The sequence below is a fragment of the Panthera leo genome, chromosome D1 (genome assembly GCF_018350215.1).
Source record: "Panthera leo isolate Ple1 chromosome D1, P.leo_Ple1_pat1.1, whole genome shotgun sequence".
In the NCBI taxonomy this organism is placed as follows: domain Eukaryota; kingdom Metazoa; phylum Chordata; class Mammalia; order Carnivora; family Felidae; genus Panthera; species Panthera leo.
The window spans coordinates 79,930,598-79,950,593 of record NC_056688.1 but is presented as its reverse complement, the minus strand read 5'-3'; the positions used below and the strand labels follow the sequence as shown (position 1 = coordinate 79,950,593).

General features: G+C 36.0%; 1 protein-coding gene across 3 annotated transcripts in view; it reads right to left on the bottom strand.

Moving 5' to 3' along the window:
- The window catches only part of LUZP2 (leucine zipper protein 2), a 490,860-nt gene that overhangs the window by 67,082 nt on the left and 403,782 nt on the right, over positions 1-19,996 (bottom strand). For all 3 annotated transcript variants that reach the window (XM_042906257.1, XM_042906255.1, XM_042906256.1), the window contains exons 8-9: positions 13,587-13,661; positions 3,727-3,894 (exon numbers count right to left, since the gene is read on the bottom strand). In XM_042906257.1, the coding sequence (XP_042762191.1) occupies positions 3,727-3,894; positions 13,587-13,661 (243 nt within the window). The remainder of the gene's footprint in view (positions 1-3,726; positions 3,895-13,586; positions 13,662-19,996) is intronic.

The window sequence follows — 19,996 nt, the reverse complement described above, 5'->3', positions numbered from 1 at the left end:
AGAATTAAAAAAGTGGAGGTTATCAACACACTAATTATTTTTTAGGTTTTTGCTAGTAGATTCGTGTAATATTGAACTTCCCACCTAATGAAATCTGTGCTTTTAAAATCCACAGTGAACAATATATATATTTAATGTAATAATGTGTATATTACATTTATTGTAATAATGTGTATATTATAATATATGTATGTATGTATGAATCACATATGCATATACACACACATGGATAATACAATGACAATTTTGACTGAATTATCAATCTTCTTTCAGAAAAATAAAATAAAATGACATTTTTTGGGGGGAGGGGTGGGGGCATTTTGTCTGTTTCCAGATGTGAGTTGAAAATAGCTTACCTGAAAATGTTTCACAGATTTCAGGAAAAAGCATTCAAAAGTTGAAGATTTAAGAAACCAAATGGAAGAAGATGAGACCAGTCATAAATCGTGGAAATGGGGATTATTTGTTTTTATTTTTATTTTTTAATGTTTATTTAAAACATTTAAAGGGAGGGGCAGAGAAAGCGGGGGGTGCAAAGGATCTGAAGCAGGCTCTGTGCTGGCAGCAGAGAACTCACGAGCCTCGAGATCATGACGTGAGCCAAAGTAAGAAATTTAGGAGCCCGTATTTGTAATGTTCATGTCACAACAACACTCTGCTAGGCACTGAGGAAAGTGAAGCATAGAGAGGGCAAGTGATGCGAGCCTCTCACAATTATACAGGCATACCATCACCATGTCCCCGTGGCTGCAGTTAGCCAATTCTGAAGATGTACCTGTTAAATGCCCTCATTTAAACGTTCCATTTTTGCCCGGGTGGCTCAGTTGGCTAAGTGTCCGACTTCGGCTCAGGTCATGATCTCCTGATTTAGGAGCTCAAGCCCTGCATCAGACTCTGTGCTGACAGCCCAGGGCCTGGAGCCTGCCTCATATTCTGTGTCTCCCTCTCTGCCCTCCCCACTTGTGCTCTCTCTTTCTATCTCTATCTCAAAAATAAGTAAACATTAAAAAAAAATTTAAGTTCCTTTTTAATATATATAGAGAAAAGGTTCCATGACTGAAGGGTTTCTCTTATATACACCCCATATGATATCATACCATTCAGGATTTTTAAAACGTTATCTGAGGTGCCTGCATAGAGATTAAGCCCCAAGTATACATAAAATACAATCTCCACCACTAATGAAAAGATAAAGAATGAGGACAAACCAGAAACCGTAGAGAAGCTTTTAATGCCAATCCATAAACTAGAATGCTCCACAATACATCAACTTAGATTTACTGAATTTTATCTTAAGCAATTGGATTTTTCTGTTATTGTTTTTTGAGAAATGAGCAATTCCTAAACCAGGCTCATCTAAATGCTTCCTACCTTTTTCTGTGATAAGCCAAGGGAAATAATAAATATTTATTATTTATTTCAATGACAGGACCTACATTTATTCATAGTAAATCAGGTAAGTAACAATCAGTAATTTCCTTCACACAGTCAGGGTCATAGAGAGCCCAGTTTTAATTGGGCCTAAACAAACATATTTTGACTTGGAGACAAGTGTTGTGTGCCCACAGAATTACAAAGTGCTTTGCCCAAAGTCATCAGATTTAATAAGGCTGAACCTTTGCTCCTCCCTTAGACCAACAGTAAGGAAGTAGAGTGTGGCTTCCTGGTGGGTGGGTAACATTGTGTGAGAAGCTGGGCATTTTACCAGTAACCAGTTTCAGTGAATTTCTTCAGGGTTTTTCCGAAACATAAAAAATATATTATTATGCAACTTTCTTCCTGAATTTGTTTAAGTAAATAAACACTTTAGACCTAGAGTTTTCAGAGGCAGGAAAAAATAAAGAAAAATATTGGCCTAAACATTTTAGAGATCCTTAGGTATACAATAAAACTAGAATAAGATTAAATGGAAATACATACTTTAAATGATTTTTGACAGAGAAACATGAGATTATACAGACTAAATCTGTGCAGTCCATACATTGGTAACAGCTAAAAACATTAGATTTTTTTCTTGTTTTTGATTCAGAAAATAATATTTCTCTAATCTGCCATCTGTGCACACCTCTTTTAATCCAAATGTAGGGAATCAGAATAAGCAGTAAAAAAAAAAGCTCCAAATGTACTACAGCACTGTGTAATTGCATCAGTGGTTCTCGGGTGTGTCTGGGCTTTTAATGTTTATTTATTTATTTTGAGAGAGAGAGAGAGAGAGCATGTGCACATGTGCATGGGCAGGGGAGGAGCAGAGAGAGAGACAGGGAGAGAGAGAATCCCAAGCAGGCTCTGCGCGGACAGAGCCTCATCCCATCTCAGTAACTGAGCCTGGTCAGTAAGGGTGAGATCATGACCTGAGCCAAAACCGAGAGTCGGACGCTTACCCAACTGGCCACCAGCTGCCCCTAGAATACTCATTGTAAGAGTAAGTGTCCTAAGGCAAGTGATAAAAGAATCAGCACTCTCAAATATACTGCCTGAAACTAAACTTTCTGTAATAACTCTTTCAGATTGTCAGGATTTATTTAAATGGGAGCCTGTAAATAGGAGGTTCTGACAACTGAAACAAAAAGCAACAAATGCCCCTCTGCCCTGTCTAAGGGAGTGTGGTGGTGCAGAGTTGGAGGAAGCTCTGCTTAACTCAATCGTTCGCAAAATCTCCTGGGGAGCTTTTAGAAGCTACTGATGAGTAGAGCCCAACCAGAAATAATTTAATGGGTTTGGGGCGAGTACCAAGGGTGAGGATTTTCTTACAAGTATCTCAAGTGAGTCTCACGTGTAGGAAGCGTTGAAAACTATGGACTTAATTTTTTTAAAAACTATCTACTTTTGGAATGATAATGGTTATGCCCAAGAGAAAGTATTTTCCATATTAAGCTTCTGGTGTATACTGGTATGTGATATAAGATGTTTTCTTTGGGTGCCTGGGTGGCTCAGTCAGTTAAGCGTCCAACTTTATTTTTAATTTTTTTTAATGCTTATTTAATTTTTTGAGAGAGACAGTGATCAGGGGAGGGGCAGAGAGAGAGGGAGACAATGAATCTGAGGCAGGCTCTAGGCTCTGAACTCTCAGAGTCCGACGTGGGGCTCAAACTCACAGATTTTGAGACGACCTGAGTCAAAGTCAGACGCTCAGCCGACTTAGCCAGCCAGGCACCCCAAGCGTCTGACTCTTGATTTCAGTTCAGGTGATTTCATGGTTTGTGGGATTGAGTCTCATGTTGGGAGTCTGTTTGGGATTCTCCCTCTCCCTCTCTCTCTGTCCCTCCCCTGCTCATGTACTCTCTCAAAATAAATAAATAGACCTTTAAAAAAGGATATTTTAAATTATAAAATAATTATCATCATTAAGATATTAAGTAACATAAAATTAAATTATATAATGAGAAATGTATTAAATTATAATACTAAGTGATTATAGTTATTATAAATAAAATGCTCTTAAAATATTATTTTAAAATCATTTTAGATTTTAGAATAATAATGACGATTATTTTACAGTTATGTAATCTTGCCTAAAGAACAACTGACTCTCTAGAAAAAAATGATGTCTTCCAATGTTCTCCAAGTGACCACAAAGACATTACAAAGGGCTACTAACTTCTACTTACTTCCTAATCTTTCAGTGAATTTGATACCTTACTTGGATCCACTCTGCTGATCACATAGAATAAAATATAAAGACAGTGTACTATTTGATTATACTTTCAGAGCATGACTAAAGTGTACCTTGATTTTTGTCCTTGCATCAGGAATCATACTGTCAATTGTCCCAGGGGGAACTGACATCTGAGTTGGATTTGTCCTGGCTAGACTCAAAGGGGGAGGCGGTTGATTACGGAACACAGTTGACAGGCAGAGATGGACGGTCTCTTTCATTGCTTTCAGCTGTGAGTCCTATGGAAAAAAACGAGAGAGATGACAACTGTTAACATGTGGTTCTGGTGGTCCTTGACTTTATTTGATTTGATTCTCCCTGTCCTCCTAGCCTACACTCATTCCCCACGCAAATGCCTACCAATTTTCAAATGTAATTGCTTAACTTCTAAATTCCACTATGACGTGCTGTTTAATGCACACACAGTCTGTTTTTAAGAGCTGTGTCTCATGATATATTTTGAACACTGAAATTGAGAGACATGTTACTTGAATGGATATGATTTCAATAGTGATAGTTTGCTGGCAAGGCAATGTATGCTAGGGTCATCTTCAAGTAGAAAATGTCCTTAGAAACCTGCCATCTTTCTATTAATATTAATCTCTTTTACTACAAATTATTCACAGGGGCAATGTAGGCCCCTGTGTTTCTCGGATTAGCCTGCAGCACCACTCAATTTCTCCACATATTGGAGAAAACAAATTTTGTTTCTAATAAAACTCTTACTTCCTATGGGCCTTGTTAAGTGGGCCTTGTTACTCTGATGTGATTGTAAATTATAAAATTTACACTTTCTTATATTTGCATAGGATATCACAGTATTTCAAACTCTTTCACATGCGAGAAATAAGTTTATGTTTTCTAACAACTGTGAAACTGGTATCATTATTACTATTTTAAAGAAATGAAAGCTCAAGGTTTTCAGACTTATTTTTTTTCTGCTTTATATCACAAGGCAGACCGAACTAATGTAGACAACTATCTGTAACTCCCATCTTACCACCAGATTCCACTGCTAAAAATATTTTTAAAAGTTGATAGAGTAAAAAAATAATAATAATATAAAGCTGAGTACAAATCACAGAGAGACCCACCCCCCCACCCCGACCCCCCACCCGGAGCCAAAATAGAGACCTACAACTTTTAGGAATCTTATGGTAACTCAGGGATAATTTTGGGTATGGATGTAGGCCCAAATAGGAATATGTTACATAACCATCCGTCTCAACACATGAGATGTGGTGTTTGGGGCAAGAGAGATGAAGAGATGAGTTACTGGGGTCAAGATCCCTGGACAAGCTGGCACATGTGGAGACGGCACATGCAGTGTATGCACGGATCAGTGGAATGGCGAAGTCTATTGTCTTCCCAGTAAGGTAGCATACTCCTCAAAAATCTACTGTCTTTTATACACTATGCCAGGAATACACCTCCATGTAGCGTCTGCTCCTCTTTCCTGTTCTATGGCGTAGATCCTTCCCAAGGTCTCCCTCTGAGCTTCCTACTCTTCTGTGGTACATGACAAGATTTTTTTTGAAGACGAGAAACAATGTCTTGCTAGAACATCAGTTAAGACATCTATTTCGCGATAGCAAGAGATTAAAAACAAAACAAAGCAGCAAGAAGAGCAGCAACTTGGAAATATATAAGAAACAGAACCAATGTGTATTTTCTTCTCATTAATATTTCCCTGACAGGTTATCTAAGACAGCATAAAAATCTGATAAGAACTAGGATGGAGGAGTGTTGTTAAGTGGACAGGACATGGCTAAGTTGAATGATGACCTTTTTCCTCAAAATGGTCCCTTTTGTCTGCTTGCCTGAGCCCCTAACTTCCTGTCCTTCTTCCACCCCATTACTTTCTTTCCTTTCTCCTTTCTATTCTATCATGTATTGGTCTTCTTCATATAATTTATCTCTAATTTTTAATTTTTATGCATGTATATATACACACACACACACACACACACACACGTATAAATTGACTATTTTGTTCAAAACTGTGTATTTAGCACTTAACATGATCCTTGACACATTAGAAGGGGCTCGCCAGAAAGTGTTTTGAATAAATCACTTAAACACTTAAGTGAAAGTGTTGTTTCTCTATGTCAAGGAAGGAGAGTGACAAGCTATCTCAATGAAAAAAAAAATGAAATAATCGTTCAAATTTCTCTCCCTACTGGTGCTTTGTTATAATCTCGGCTGACTCTTTTTTTCCCTCAATACGGACTAGAAGATGATGGCATTGTGTGCTGTGTCAGAAGTGAAATATTCCAGGTAGTACTTAATAATTTAAATATGTTTTCTGTCCCACATATTATAGCAAGACAATGGAAATAGAGCTAATATGACAGAGTCAGCAGGTTTGGGCCCAGACTCAAGGTTAATGTGCCTCTGAAATGTAGACTTTCAATCACCTCAGATCATGCAGGAAGGAATGATGGTTATTTTATTCACTGCATTCATACCTTGGACCCTCTAAATACACTATGTATATAAAAGTTGGATCTATAACAGGCCTAAGGTATACTTCACCATAGCAAACAAATTTCTGAGTAATGGCTGAACTTGGATGCTGAAATTATATAATAAACTGCATCAAGTTAATAGCTTAGAACATCAATTTCCAGCAAGTGCTGTTCAGGCAAGATAAAATTTCCACTAGAACAATACAGGTGGGGAGAGGTACATATATGTTATATTTTTAATGATCCGAACTTGGTGCGATAATCTGATCTGTTTGCATAGGTCTCCTGACATGACAGAATCAACATCACAATGACACAACCTCCAGTTCACCACCTTTCATGGCCACGGTAGTAGGATTATCTTTGCTCTTCTGTTTCAACCGATTCCTAACCTCTCACCTCCTGATTTTATTTCTTTTTTGAACCATAAGAACTTGACCTGCTACCTTAGATTCTGTCTCTGCTCCTTGATTACACTGTAGATTTTTCCTGCCAGACACCCCAGTTGGCTGTGAGCCACCCTGTCCTCATTTGCTCAGCTGTCTGCCACAAAAACATCTTCCTAGTTTCTCTGACGTAAGAGAGACTGTTAAGGATACTACGCAGGGTTTGGCTTGACCCAGTTCCATGAGCAGGACTCAGAAAATGATTCTATACCACAACATCATTATATTTTCATTTATACTACTGGATGCAGTCTGTTTTGAAATTGAAGGCTACTGTTCATTTTGAAGTTCACCTTAACAGTATGTCACCTAATGAAATACGATGTAAACTGTATAAAGTATATTTTGCCCAGGATCTTACAACCTATTCCCTCCTAAGGTCAGTCTTGTTTTCGCCCTGCTTTTCTTCTCATTGCACCAACCCTTCTTCCCAGTTTGTTTTGCCACATGATAGTAAAAGGCAAACTTTTTAAGAAAAACCTGATTGTCACAACGCCTTTTATTTATAGCCCATCAAAGATTCCAAACGAATTTGTATCCTAGAGCCTTTACACTTGCTGTTTCTAGTGCCTACACAACCACTTTTCCAAATATCTACGAGAAAACTTCCTTTAAAATTTCTCTCTCAGTTCACATCTTATCTTCTTGGAAACACAGTCCCTGAATACCCCTTCCTTAAAGTCTCTGACTTTCAAGGAATACCCCTTCCTTAAAGTCTCTGACACATTTCTTACATTAAGTCCTATGGAACCTTGTTGTCATTGCAGACTACCTTATTGTTTATATGGTTAGTGTTTTATCTATATCCATTATAATTTAATTTCATTGATGGCCAGTAAAGCATCCCAGTTTCTAACTCAACAAATGTTTGCTCATTTAATAAATAAGGCAAACCCTCCAGAGGATATAGGCTGGTGCTGTTTTACATGAGAAAATATGAAATATTTCTCATTTTATTCTGTATATTGTATAAAGAAAGTATTATTTTGGACATTAAAGTACTGGTGCTTGTGCTATATAGTATGTGAAGCTGATAAGAAATTATTGTGTACACAGATGATCTTAACATGGTGGGAGATTTAGAAGGCAATTTCGTGTGTGTCTATAGGAGGACTCTTCTCAGAAAAATGCGCTTTTTTTCCTGGGAACAAGATATACCTTGCAAGGACAACTGTGCCTCTAATTTCTCACTTCCTAATAGACAGAAATTCACAAGACATTATTCATGCCTCTCTTAATTCATTTACATTAAGGTGTGAGGTCCTCAGAGATATCTGGGTGCAATATAGACTGCTGGCTTTGCAAAGACTACGAAGGGCTGTGAATCCAAATGTTCTCGCCTTAACTTTTATTTCTGCCATGAAATCAACTCTATGAATCCTGTAAGGCCATTTTGACAGTTTTGATTCTCTGCTCTAGGTGGAGAGATAAATAGCTTGTTCATTAATTTACGACATTGTATCTTCATTTATCTAGTTACTCAATAACGACCTATTATACTCCTGCTATGCGTCAGACACATATGACAAGACGACTTGTTCTTCTTTTCCTACTTAGTCCTGGGAATCTCTGAAGATTGCCTAACGTGTGTCATCTTTGCTATGAATGTAATAGAGTATGCTTTCCTGGGCAAAATTTTGTGAGGGTCCAACGCAAGGGAAACTTTTTTTAATAGGAAAGTTTGAGAGATAGATTTCCATACCATAAAGCTTTTATTTTTTACAGGCCAGTAGCTGAGGCTAACTATAATTCATAAGATATTGCCAAATAAATAATTGTTTGCAAAACCAAGGTTGATTCTTAGATCTTGAGATTATTATTGTGTATATTGGGATAGTAAACTGAAACTTCTTTTATTAAACATGTCGTGAGAACCACGTTAGAGTGTGAAGGTGTTTTCATAATATTTATGAGGTATTTAAGGTTATTTGAAGCCCAGATATAACATTCTTGAGCACTAGGCAACTGAAGAGAGTAAAAAAAAAAAGTCTCATATAAAGATGATGGAGAGAGGTGGAGAGCAATTTCATTAAACTGTACTTTTTATCCATTTTGAAGTGAGCTAGCATTTCCACCGGCCTTTATGACTGCAGTTTATGAGCCTCATACATATGGTACAAGAGATTTGTTGAAACCGACCTCCAGTAATACAAAATGCATTTCTAGTTTACTGTAGCAAAAACAGTGACAAGATCCTGAAGGTTACAGAGAAAAACCTGTCACCACAGAGAGGCAGTGTCTATGATCTCACTCACTCATATTAATAATTACTATGCTCACTGAGGGTTTTCCATATGCCAAAAGTTCTCAGTACTTTTTTTTTTGTTGGATGCATATAGTTTTGTCACTACCCTTATAAAGTAAGTTTTATTATTATTCCATTTTGCAGTGAAGCATAAGGAGTTTGAGGAATTTGAACATGGTCATTCAGTGGAAGACTTATGATTTGAACACAGGTAGACTGATTCTGGAGACCTTTATATAAATACTGCAATATCAAGCCTCTCCTGCTGAATCCAGACTGTGGCACGGTGTGAGCTAGGCACACCTAAGTGGGGAATGGATAGAGATGGGGTGGAGAAAAGCATAGAATGGGTAAGACAAAGGTGGGAAAAAAAAACACAAAAACTACGTTAACCTGGGGTTCTGTGACTAAGGCCAAATTATAATTTGCCCATGAAGTATTATGTAACCATACCAGTTTATACAACCCACAAGTACTTAAAATATTCATTCTCTGTGCTTCGGAGACCTCCTAGCTCTGCAAACAAGTATTTCCTAATTTTTGGTGCCCAATGAAATGTGAGAGGTGTGGAATCCCAGACCATGATTCATACATGTTTTCGGTTTCCCATACATCCTACTGGTGGTAGTCACAGGACTGGCATGTCAAACCTATGTAGCCATTTCAAACCTGACTAAGTGGATTATTTGAAGTCAAACCAGGGAAAAGATTTAACGTAAGGGAGAACATTCTAACAGAATTGTTAAAAACTTAGAGGAGGCTGGACTGGCTCAGGGTCATAGGAATCCAGTGTCTTCCCAGGACGTAAAGCATGTTATAGAGATTGTGGCAGGGATGTCCAGGGAAAGGATTAAAAAAAATTTTTTTTTTAATGGTCTAGTTGAATTTTAGGATCATATGTATTCTGATTTTCTGATTCTCTCAACTCTGTAAAGACTTTTTCCCTTTTTAAAAACTAGTATTTTATAGCATGAGTTGGATATAGTCAACATACATTAACATAAATTAGTATAAACTTCTTTTTTCATAAATTAAAAAAAATCTCATAAAGCTGGAATCTTGGTAACATGAATTATACTTGACCTCACTTACAAAATACCATGCAGGTTTCCTCAAAACTACTAAATATTATTTTAAATACTCGGAAAAACACAAAATAAGACAGTCACAAAGGAATGGAGTTGTTAAAATATCTAGTTGTTCATTCAAAAGCCTCATTGTCAAAGATCTAAACCTTAAGAAGCAATATCATTAGAATTCACAAAATGCCCTTACTAATTTGTTAGTATAATACCTTCTGGATATCCTGTTTGAAAAGTTAGCTATGTTAGCTATGTAATTGTTTTTGGCCATATGTGGTAATGCCTACGTGAGACCCAAGTACCTGGGAAGTAGAATTTTAGCCTGGTTCTTCACAGCTACTGCATAGAAGGGAGATACCTTAAGAACTCCATAATGAATCTGCCTGAAATATTCCATCTACTCTATCCTGTATCAAAACACCCATAGTTGAAGGCAACCTCTTTTCCTTAGAAAACTGCTAAATGTATACAGTGTATAATTTCAAAGCAAGTCTATGATCATCTTACGTGTTTATTTTTTAAAATAAAATGGTTGCTATGCTGTGATCTCCAAAATGGAAAGCTCTTGACAGGAGATAGCATGCTTTCTTTATTTTTTAATGTAACTTATTTTGAAAAATATAGGGGTATATAGAGAACAATATAACAAATATCAGGTAAATATCAATCTGAATTAAATGTTAAAAAGCATCATGTTTATTATATATATTTGTCACATATGGTATTTATTATAATTTTATAAAATACATATGAAACATGCATATACATATTGGTAATATACACACACACACGGCATATATTATATGTATCTAACGTATATATACAGTGCATATACAACATGATGCATGTATATAATATGTACAATATACATATGTGTGTACATGAATTAAAGACTATTTATCTGTGTCTATACAATTACTAGAGAATTTATACAATTATTAGAAGTATTTTAAAGCATTCTTAGTGTTATTTTACTCCATCTTTCCCCAAGGCAGTTGGGTCCTTGAATTTGATATGTATTTTTCTACTTCAGCTATTAGTCTGATATATAATCAAAACAAAATGTGATTTGTGTATTTGAACAATTGTTGAATACTATATATATAATTCTGAATATTTTTACTCAACAGTATATGTTACAGATGTATCAATATTGATATAAATGTCTTTATATTTATTCATTAATATTAAATTTTGATTACTATTTGAAAATGTAAGTATGGAAAATATATAAAATGTATATGCTAATTCTAACAGTAAACATTTAAATTATTTCAATTTGTTATTAATACAAACATTATTGTATTCAATGTCTTTATGCATGTTTCCAAGCACATAGGGATAGTGCAAATTCTAGGATACATACATTTATACTGATTTAATAATTATACTCCCACCACTAGTCTATCAGAATTTGGTACCATCAGGCTTTTTAATTTTTACCAATTTGATGGTGTTGAGATGACATCTCATTGTTTTTATTCACATTTAAAATTTTCTAAAGTTAAGTACCTTTTGTTAATAAATTGCAGTGAAATATAGAAGATAATGAAAAAAGTGCATGGGTCTTAAGTGTACTTTTAAAAATTTATACACAATTTAAAAGAATATTGCTGTTTACATATTGATTTAGGATTGTGACATCTGTCTCTTGGACTGATCTATAATTTTCCATGTGGAAAATTTTTAAGTCATTATCCCTACAAATATTGCTTCTGTTTGTCATTCTTTCTGGGACAACAGTTATAAATACTTTATTTTTTTTTTTTGAATTGATATAAATTTCTTATTCTCTTTCTATTTACTTCCCACTTATCTGTACCTTCTCTATATTAGTAAAGGTATTGGACATTAACTGTCCTTACATTTTACTTGTCTTCAGTTCTATTATGTCCAATCATCCAATCTTCTACTGAACAGCATTAAAGTCTTAATTATGTGCATTATATTGTTCTAATTCTAGAATATCTACCTGATTTTTATAGATTCTGAGTTTAGTGAAATATTTTATCTTTTTTTTCTGTTTTGATTACTTTCCACTATTGTGACACACACACATCTTTGTAAAATTTTTGTTTTCTCATTTCAGTCTCTGAATCAGTTCCAGTTATGCTTTCCTTGTTTTCTTTTTGTATACTGATCAGATTGTATTCCCTCTCCACATGTCTAGAATGCTTTCATTACATGTCAAATACTGTGTATAAATGAACCAAAAATTCCCCAGATGATATCTTCCACAAGAAAGGGTCTACCTTTCCAATGTTAGACAGAATTATGGCTGATAATTCCAATCCAATCAAGAATTGATCTCAGGGGGATGTGTTGAAGGCCTAGTAAAATGCAGATTACTCCTGGATAGCCCTGTTACTTTCCAAGATTTTGATGGAGAATAATGTGGTGTTTGTCTCCTTAAGTCTAAAATGCTATGATTGATTTCTCAGATTCAGAGTTTCCTATATTAACATGTGCTAGATATATGACCTAAGTATTACAGAAAATTGCATTGGGTATTTGATAAATGGGTGTGAGGAAACAAAGAGATTATTTTAAAATAACTCTACTCTTTTGTTCTGAATGAATTATAGAATAAAGGCATATTTACTTACTATAATTTTATAAACTTGATTTAAAAGTGAAAAAAAGAGAGGCATTAAGAAATGTTGCCAGATACCATAATTCTGAATTATATAATCAATTTATTCCTCTACGTTTCCCTCTCCATATGCCAATGGCCTAGTCTCCATGTATCTCTCATATGAAGAGTACTGAAAAGCACAGGTAGGCATCATATTGGAGTTGTGGTTTATCCTGGCAACACATAATCGTAACACAATGAAAGATTAATAAAACCAAAATGAAATAGGTAGGGTAAAAAGAGGTGAAGAAAATCTTTTGGAATTAGTGGTGATGGCAGCACAACTTTGTGAACTTTAAAAATGCAACTGTCATGGCAATGAATTATGTTTAAGAAAAGCTGTCCTAAAGATGGACAGTCACCCACACTTTCATTATCTTGGTTAGGACAGATTTGTTTAGGACAGCTACCTTCCTGATTCATGACTCTACCTCCAGAACTCTGATTTAAAATTTCCAAAATAAAGTGTCAATGACTACTTCCATTTGTTTCATAACTCATTCAACCAGAGTTAATACATGGCATCTTTGTTGGTGCTTTCAAGCATGTTTATTCGTAGTATTATAGAACAAATGTACCAGTAAGGTGGAAAATGAAGCCATGAACTCACAAGGCTGAACCTTGAGTCAGTTTACTGTAGCAGCAAAAACAAGGAAAGAATTGGGTTCCCAGGAGAATATCAAGTACTCATGAATTCTATAACCATCTTCCAAGCATGGCATCTGGAACTGCATTAATAAATCAAGTGAAGGGGCGCCTGGGTGGCTCGGTTGGTTAAGCGTCCGACTTCGGCTCAGGTCATGATCTCGCGGTCTGTGAGTTCGAGCCCCGCGTCGGGTTCTGTGCTGACAGCTCAGAGCCTGGAGCCTGTTTCAGATTCTGTGTCTCCCTCTCTCTGTGACCCTCCCCCATTCATGCTCTGTCTCTCTCTGTCTCAAAAATAAATAAACGTTAAAAAAAAAAATTAAAAAAAAAATAAATCAAGTGAAGCAATAGGTATACCCTAGTTTTGCTGCTAAAACTGAAGTTGTAACGATTCATGGATGTAAACTTACCCGGTCAAGAGCTGCTTTCTCCAGCTCAATTTTGGCCACAGCTAATTTTCGTTCCAGATCAGTAAGTTGTTGGGCCTGTAAAATGAAAAAAAGCAAATCTTTTTAAGTAAATTCTATAATGTCCCTTTTAGTTTAAGCATCTTTCATTCATTGCAAAGAATTAAAAAAAAAAAAAAACCTTGTGAAATCTATTTAGAACTCAGGTTAAAAGTTTTGTATTATATGTGGTTAAGCTTCAGAAAATGGTTTGTTCTGGATTAATACACACTAAATTCTTTACTGGACCAACACATCTAGTTGCTGAGTTCCAGTTCAAGTCCCTGAAAATACTCTGAAATAAATCAGTTATGTTTCTAGTTGTTCTGGACTGAATTTTATTTCCTTAAAATTCATATGTTGAAACTCTATCTCCTCCCACCACGTGGTTGGATTTGGAGACAAGCCCTTTAGAGAGGTAAAAAAGGTGAGATGAGGTCATAAAGGGGTGACTCTAATCCCATATGACTGATGTCCTGATAAGAAGAAGAGACACCAGAGACCTATCTCTCTCCATGCTCACCTGGAGTAAAGGCCATGTGAAGACACAGTGAGACGGCACTCTCTGCAAGCCAGGGAGAGCCCTCACAAGAAAACAAGTCTGCCAGCACCTTAGTCTCACATTTCTTGCCCTCAGAATGGTGAGAAAATAAATTTCTGTTGTTTAAGCCACCCAGTCTGTGGCTTATGTTATGGCAGTCTTTTGTTATGACAGCCTGAGCATCTAATTAACAGCATGTCAAAGACAAGAAGATATATGCTGGTGACTTCTGGAATGAAAGGAGTCTTTCTTCTTTATCAGAGTGAATAAACAGCATATATTTTTTTTTAATTTTTCTTGGTAATATTGTATAAGGATGTTTACATCTAAGTTCTAATAGCCTCATTTCTAGAAAACGAGAACATCATGAGGCTAAAATTGCCCTAGAGAAGAAAGCAGAGCATAGAAAATAGCAAATAAATGTATTATAGGATCTGGTGAATGAAAACTTCTCAACCAAACCACACATGAAATCAAATGAACTTTGCATTTTCATTAACGTGAGTAAATAAGATTGATTTTTCATTAATTAAATTCTTGTTAGATATTTATATTTTGTTATTTAAAAATAAAAGATCCCAATCTTCTGCTTACAGTAACTGGTCTTGGTCTAGTCCTTGTTCATAAACAACTATAAGCTAACTATGTCAGGTTGTGAACCAGGAAATATGGAAAACTCACTGCGTGAGAACTGTCACTATACCAGACTTTTTGCCTCAGGGCAATTTCCTGACCTAGCTGCAAGGGCTGTGGCCCAAGCAGATCACTGTAGTTGCACCGAGCTGTGGAGGCAGAGATCAGAGTTTGGGGATGATTAAATGCCTACAGTATACTGGGAAAAGGAGCAGAGACAGAGGGAGGCAAGCAAGGGCAGCACTTCCAAAAATCAGTTTGTGGGGGTGTTCCTGAAAATCCTTGGCTGAGAAATGGGCTGCACATACACAGGGTGATATATTACACAAGGCTAATCACAAATAACTGTTATATGAGCAGAACAAAACCCACATCAGAGATTGAGCCTTGCAGAAGGATGTTAGCATTCTAGACACATTCATAAGCCTTATTTACACACCATAGGCAACAAAGGAACAGCCATGCACAAGAGCAGTGGTTGGCAAATTAAAACCCAAAGGCCAAATCTGGCCCACTGCCTGTTTTTGTAAATAAAATTTTATTGGAACACAGCCACCTTTATTTATTTATGTATTGTGAACTGTTGTGCTACCATGGTAGAATTGAGTACCTGCAATGGAGACCATATAGATTGCGAAGAGTGAAGTATTTGTTATGTGATCAATTCTAGAAAATATCTGCTGAGGCCTGCTCTAATATAAAATCTACTTTAGGCCTACCTGAACTATATCTACATCAAAACCTAGATAAGATTCTGGGAGGTCAAGGTGGGGACAGAGTTTTGGAGGTTTAGCTCAGTCAAGTGAGAAGAACTTAGATATGATCTTGGACGTTAACATATATGCACTTACAAAGTATAAAGCCAACTCTACATCAAGGCAATACCAGTATTTTAACTGCATTATCGGACAAAAATTAACAATCTTAAAAAGCATATAAAATCCAGCATCTTTCTAACGTATAAATGACAATGTCCAGCACAGAATAAAATCTTACTAGGTATTCAAAGAAATGAAATATATGACCTAAAGTTAAACAAAAGAACAGATAATGGTAGCCAATGAGCCTGAGGAAACAGCTGAAGAAATGAAGCTTTCAGCAGAAAACCACCCCTTTCAAGTTTATTTTTATGCCAGATGAATTTTATAGAATATGCACTATGTCATTCATGTTACTAAAAAAAAAGTCTTAAATATACAATGGAACTGTATTGTGTATGTAGAATTGATATGAAAGAAAAATGGAGAAAAAGATATAGGCCAGGAGGAAGAATGAGTTTCCCCATGCACTATTTACCATTAGAGATAGATGGTAGTCGTGGGCAAATCATCTTTAACGCCCAAACATCTCCTTACAGATTTTTGTTCTTTATATTAGTCTTGGGAATCATGACAGCACTTTCTAGCTACTTCCCCAGTACTCTACTTAGCTTTTTGGTTCTTAACTAATGAGTCTTAGACTCTGAACCACACATATAGAAAGTATAAAACATTCTATAAAACATCTAGAAGTTTTATTCATCATGACTATCACTAAAAAAAAAAACTGCATTCATGAAAGGTGGATATCAGATGATTCCTTTTATACTGTGCATTGGGAAGTTTCTGTGATCTATATAAATCTGGATTGAACATATTGCTTTGAAATTTGATCTAGAAGTATCTCATTTTTCTTTACTGTCATATTTATCTATGTCATGAAGATAAAAAAAAAACCTTCCTTAAATTAGTATGAATCTATTTTATCTTTGTCTATCATGAATTTTCTAAGAGAAAATAACTTCTAGGAGTAATGATTCTAGATCATAACATAATATGTAATTTTTCATTTGCAATAGCTTGAGAAAAAATGGAGGTTGTCTACTTTGTGCCTTTTTTACGGCAGGTATCATCAGTTCAATATATACTATCTTAAAATCCTGGATGAGGAGTGGTCCTTCAAATTACATAAATAGCTTGCTACTTAATCTTATTAGTTAATAGTTACTTTAAATAATTATGAGTTTAAATAAACAATGAGATACCACCTCACACCTGTCAGAATGGCTAAAATTAACAACTCAGGAAACAACAGATGTTGGCAAGGATGCAAAGAAAGGGGAACCCTTTTGCACTGTTCGTGGGAATGCAAACTGATGCAGCCACTCTGGAAAACAGTATGGAGGTTCCTCAAAAAATTAAAAATAGAGCTACCTTATGACCCAACAATTGCACTACTAGGTATTTATCCAAAGGATCCCAAAGTGCTGATTCAAAGGTATACATTCACCCCAATGTTAATAGCAGTACTATCAACAATAGCCAAATTATGGAAAGAGCCCAAATGTCCATCTACTGATGAATACATAAAGAAGATGTGGCATAAAAATACAATCATGGGGCTCCTGGGTGGCTCAGTTGGTTAAGCATCCAACTTTGGCTCAGGTCACGATCGCACAGTCTGTGAGTTCAAGACCCACGTCGGGCTCTGTGCTGACAGCTCAGAGCCTAGAGCCTGCTTCGGATTATGTGTCTCCCTCTCTCTCTGCCCTTCCCCTGCTCATGCTCTGTCTCTGTCTCAAAAATAAATAAAAACATTAAAAAAATTTAAAAAATACAATTAAATACTACTTGGCAATGAAAAAGCATGAAATCTCACCATCTCCAACAATATGGTTGGAACTACATGTCATTATGCTAAGCAAAATAATTCAGTCAGAGTAAAACAAGTATCATATGACTTCACCTATATGTGTAATTTAAGAAACACAACAGATGAACATAAGGGAAGGGAAGGAAAAATAAGATACAAACACAGAGGCAGGCAAACGGTAAGAGACTCTTAAACACAGAGAACAAACTGAGGGTTGCTGGAGGGGACATAGGTGGGGGGATGGGTTAAATGGGTGATGGGCATTAAGGAGGGCAATTTTGGGGATGAGCACTGGCTATCATATCTAAGAGATGAATTACTGGGTTCTACTCCTGAAGCCAAGACTACACTGTATGTTAACTCACTTGAATTTAAATAAATAAGTAAGTAAATAAATAAATAAATAAACAAACAAAATATAAACATTTTTCAAAATAAAAATAAAGTGTAAATATGCAATTACCCTTTGAAAAAAGAATACATACATATACACATACATACTTTGTGAATATAAATAAAGTATAAAATACTTTCTGCTTCTGTATTATTGTATTCATGGGTATTTTTGGTATTTACTTATATTCTTTTATCTAATATAGATCTGTATTTTTGTTTTATTCTCTCTTTGCTAATACATAGTGGTAAGCCCCATTTAATAATCATAAATACCATTTTGTAATTACCATGGTGTGGTAGGCACATGTCCATTCCCATATATTATCTCCCAAATGTTATCATTAAACCTAGGAGGCAGATAGTATTACCATCTTTGACTAATTTGGAAAACGGAGCAGAGAGAATAGACACAGAACTAGAGTGAAGTTTTGGTACCAAGCATGCCTGACTCCAAACATACGACACTAAGCTACTTTTACAGTAATGGTTTAAAAGCTAAATTGGGCAACACAGGTCCTGGTATACCTACAAAGTAGACAACTTCACTCATGGCTCAGTTTCAACTGCTTTACATCACATTGCTTCTTAAACCTTTCTGTATTCATTATTAGAGCTATCAATGTGTATTCTACGTAGTTGGAAAACAAAATTATATTGGTGTTCTATTTGAAATCAGAGGCACTTTAACTTCACTGGTGGAATTACAAGTGTTTTACTAGGCTCTCAGAAGAGACAGAGATATTTTGGCCCCAAAGCATTATATGATGTGTCAATGGCCTTCTTTATAGTTTACTGAATAAAGAAGATTTCTTACACACCTCAGGGTCTTCACATGTACCTGCTCTTTCTACTTAGAATCATGGAAAATTCTCTGTTACCCTGTTTTCCCTGGTAAATTCTTACTCATCCTTTTTAGAGCCCAGTTGAAATGCTGATTCTCATAGACTGAAAACATAATTTCATCATTCTCGTTATATTCTTTGTGAGATATTGTATTTTTTCTATGACTTTTACCAGTTGTGGTTCTTGAAATAGAAAATGATTGGTATGATATGGACACAACCCAATAAAATCTGACTCTGCCCTGAATGCTGGAACAAGGTTCTGAGAGTTCTTTGCTTGACAGGTGTCAAGTAGTCAAGCAGTCCCTAAGCAGCAGCACTTTGGCAGCTTCTAAGCAGGCTTGCCATATCCCCATCAATTCAGCCAGGAAGGAGACAGGAGCCCAAATAAATTTGGACAGTTTATTACTCACACTGAAAACATAAGGAAGATCAGCTTGGTGTTGGGGCTCCATGTCTCTAGTATCACTGGATGACATCAAACCAGGGTGCCATATCAAAGGCAACATATGTCTCTCTGCCATTGTGGATCCAACTCCAAACTACAGCAAAGCCATTTAGAGCCCACAGCTATACCCAAAGGAGGAACAGAAGTGTAATATGGAAAGTCCCACACCTTAATGACATTAGGAAGGCAAACAGGAAATTGCTACAAGGCAACCTCCTATGAGATAGGGAGGCAGATGAGAAACAGTCCTGTAACATCACCAAATAAGACTACCTGTCTTTATATGTTCTATGGAAGATCACAGGACATGCCCCCAAGACTTGAGTTAAACCCCATGCTAGCCTTGCCTATGTGATCTAAGTGTAGATGTACATGGTTATCAGGATGTTATGGCAGAGCCATCGTGCTATAACAGGTGTTAGCCATTTATGGGTGAATGACAGCTAGGAGAGATGCCAGGAAAGATGAAGGGTTCAAGAAGGGCCAGCATGAAGGGGATAATAGTTATGTACCAGTTGGTACAGAAGTACTTTAATATTTGGACAATCTGCACGTCTATATTAAAATTTACTGGCTAAGTCAATCCCTACTTATTACAGTTGTCATCTATCCATTTATCTGTTTGTTAATGTTCATTCCCTCATTGGACAACAGTCTCAGAACACAAATTGCTTCTGTTTTGCTAACCCTTCAATCAATAATTCTTAGATTAGTGATGGGTACCTAGGAGATGCTTAATAAGTATTAGATGAATGAATGAATGAACAAATGAGTACATTTGGAGCTGACACCATGAAGTGTACTAAGAAAACAGATTTCTTATCTTTCTCCAGAGAACTTAATTTGTTTTGTCCTCATTTGTGTCTGTAGAACCCCAGTGTTT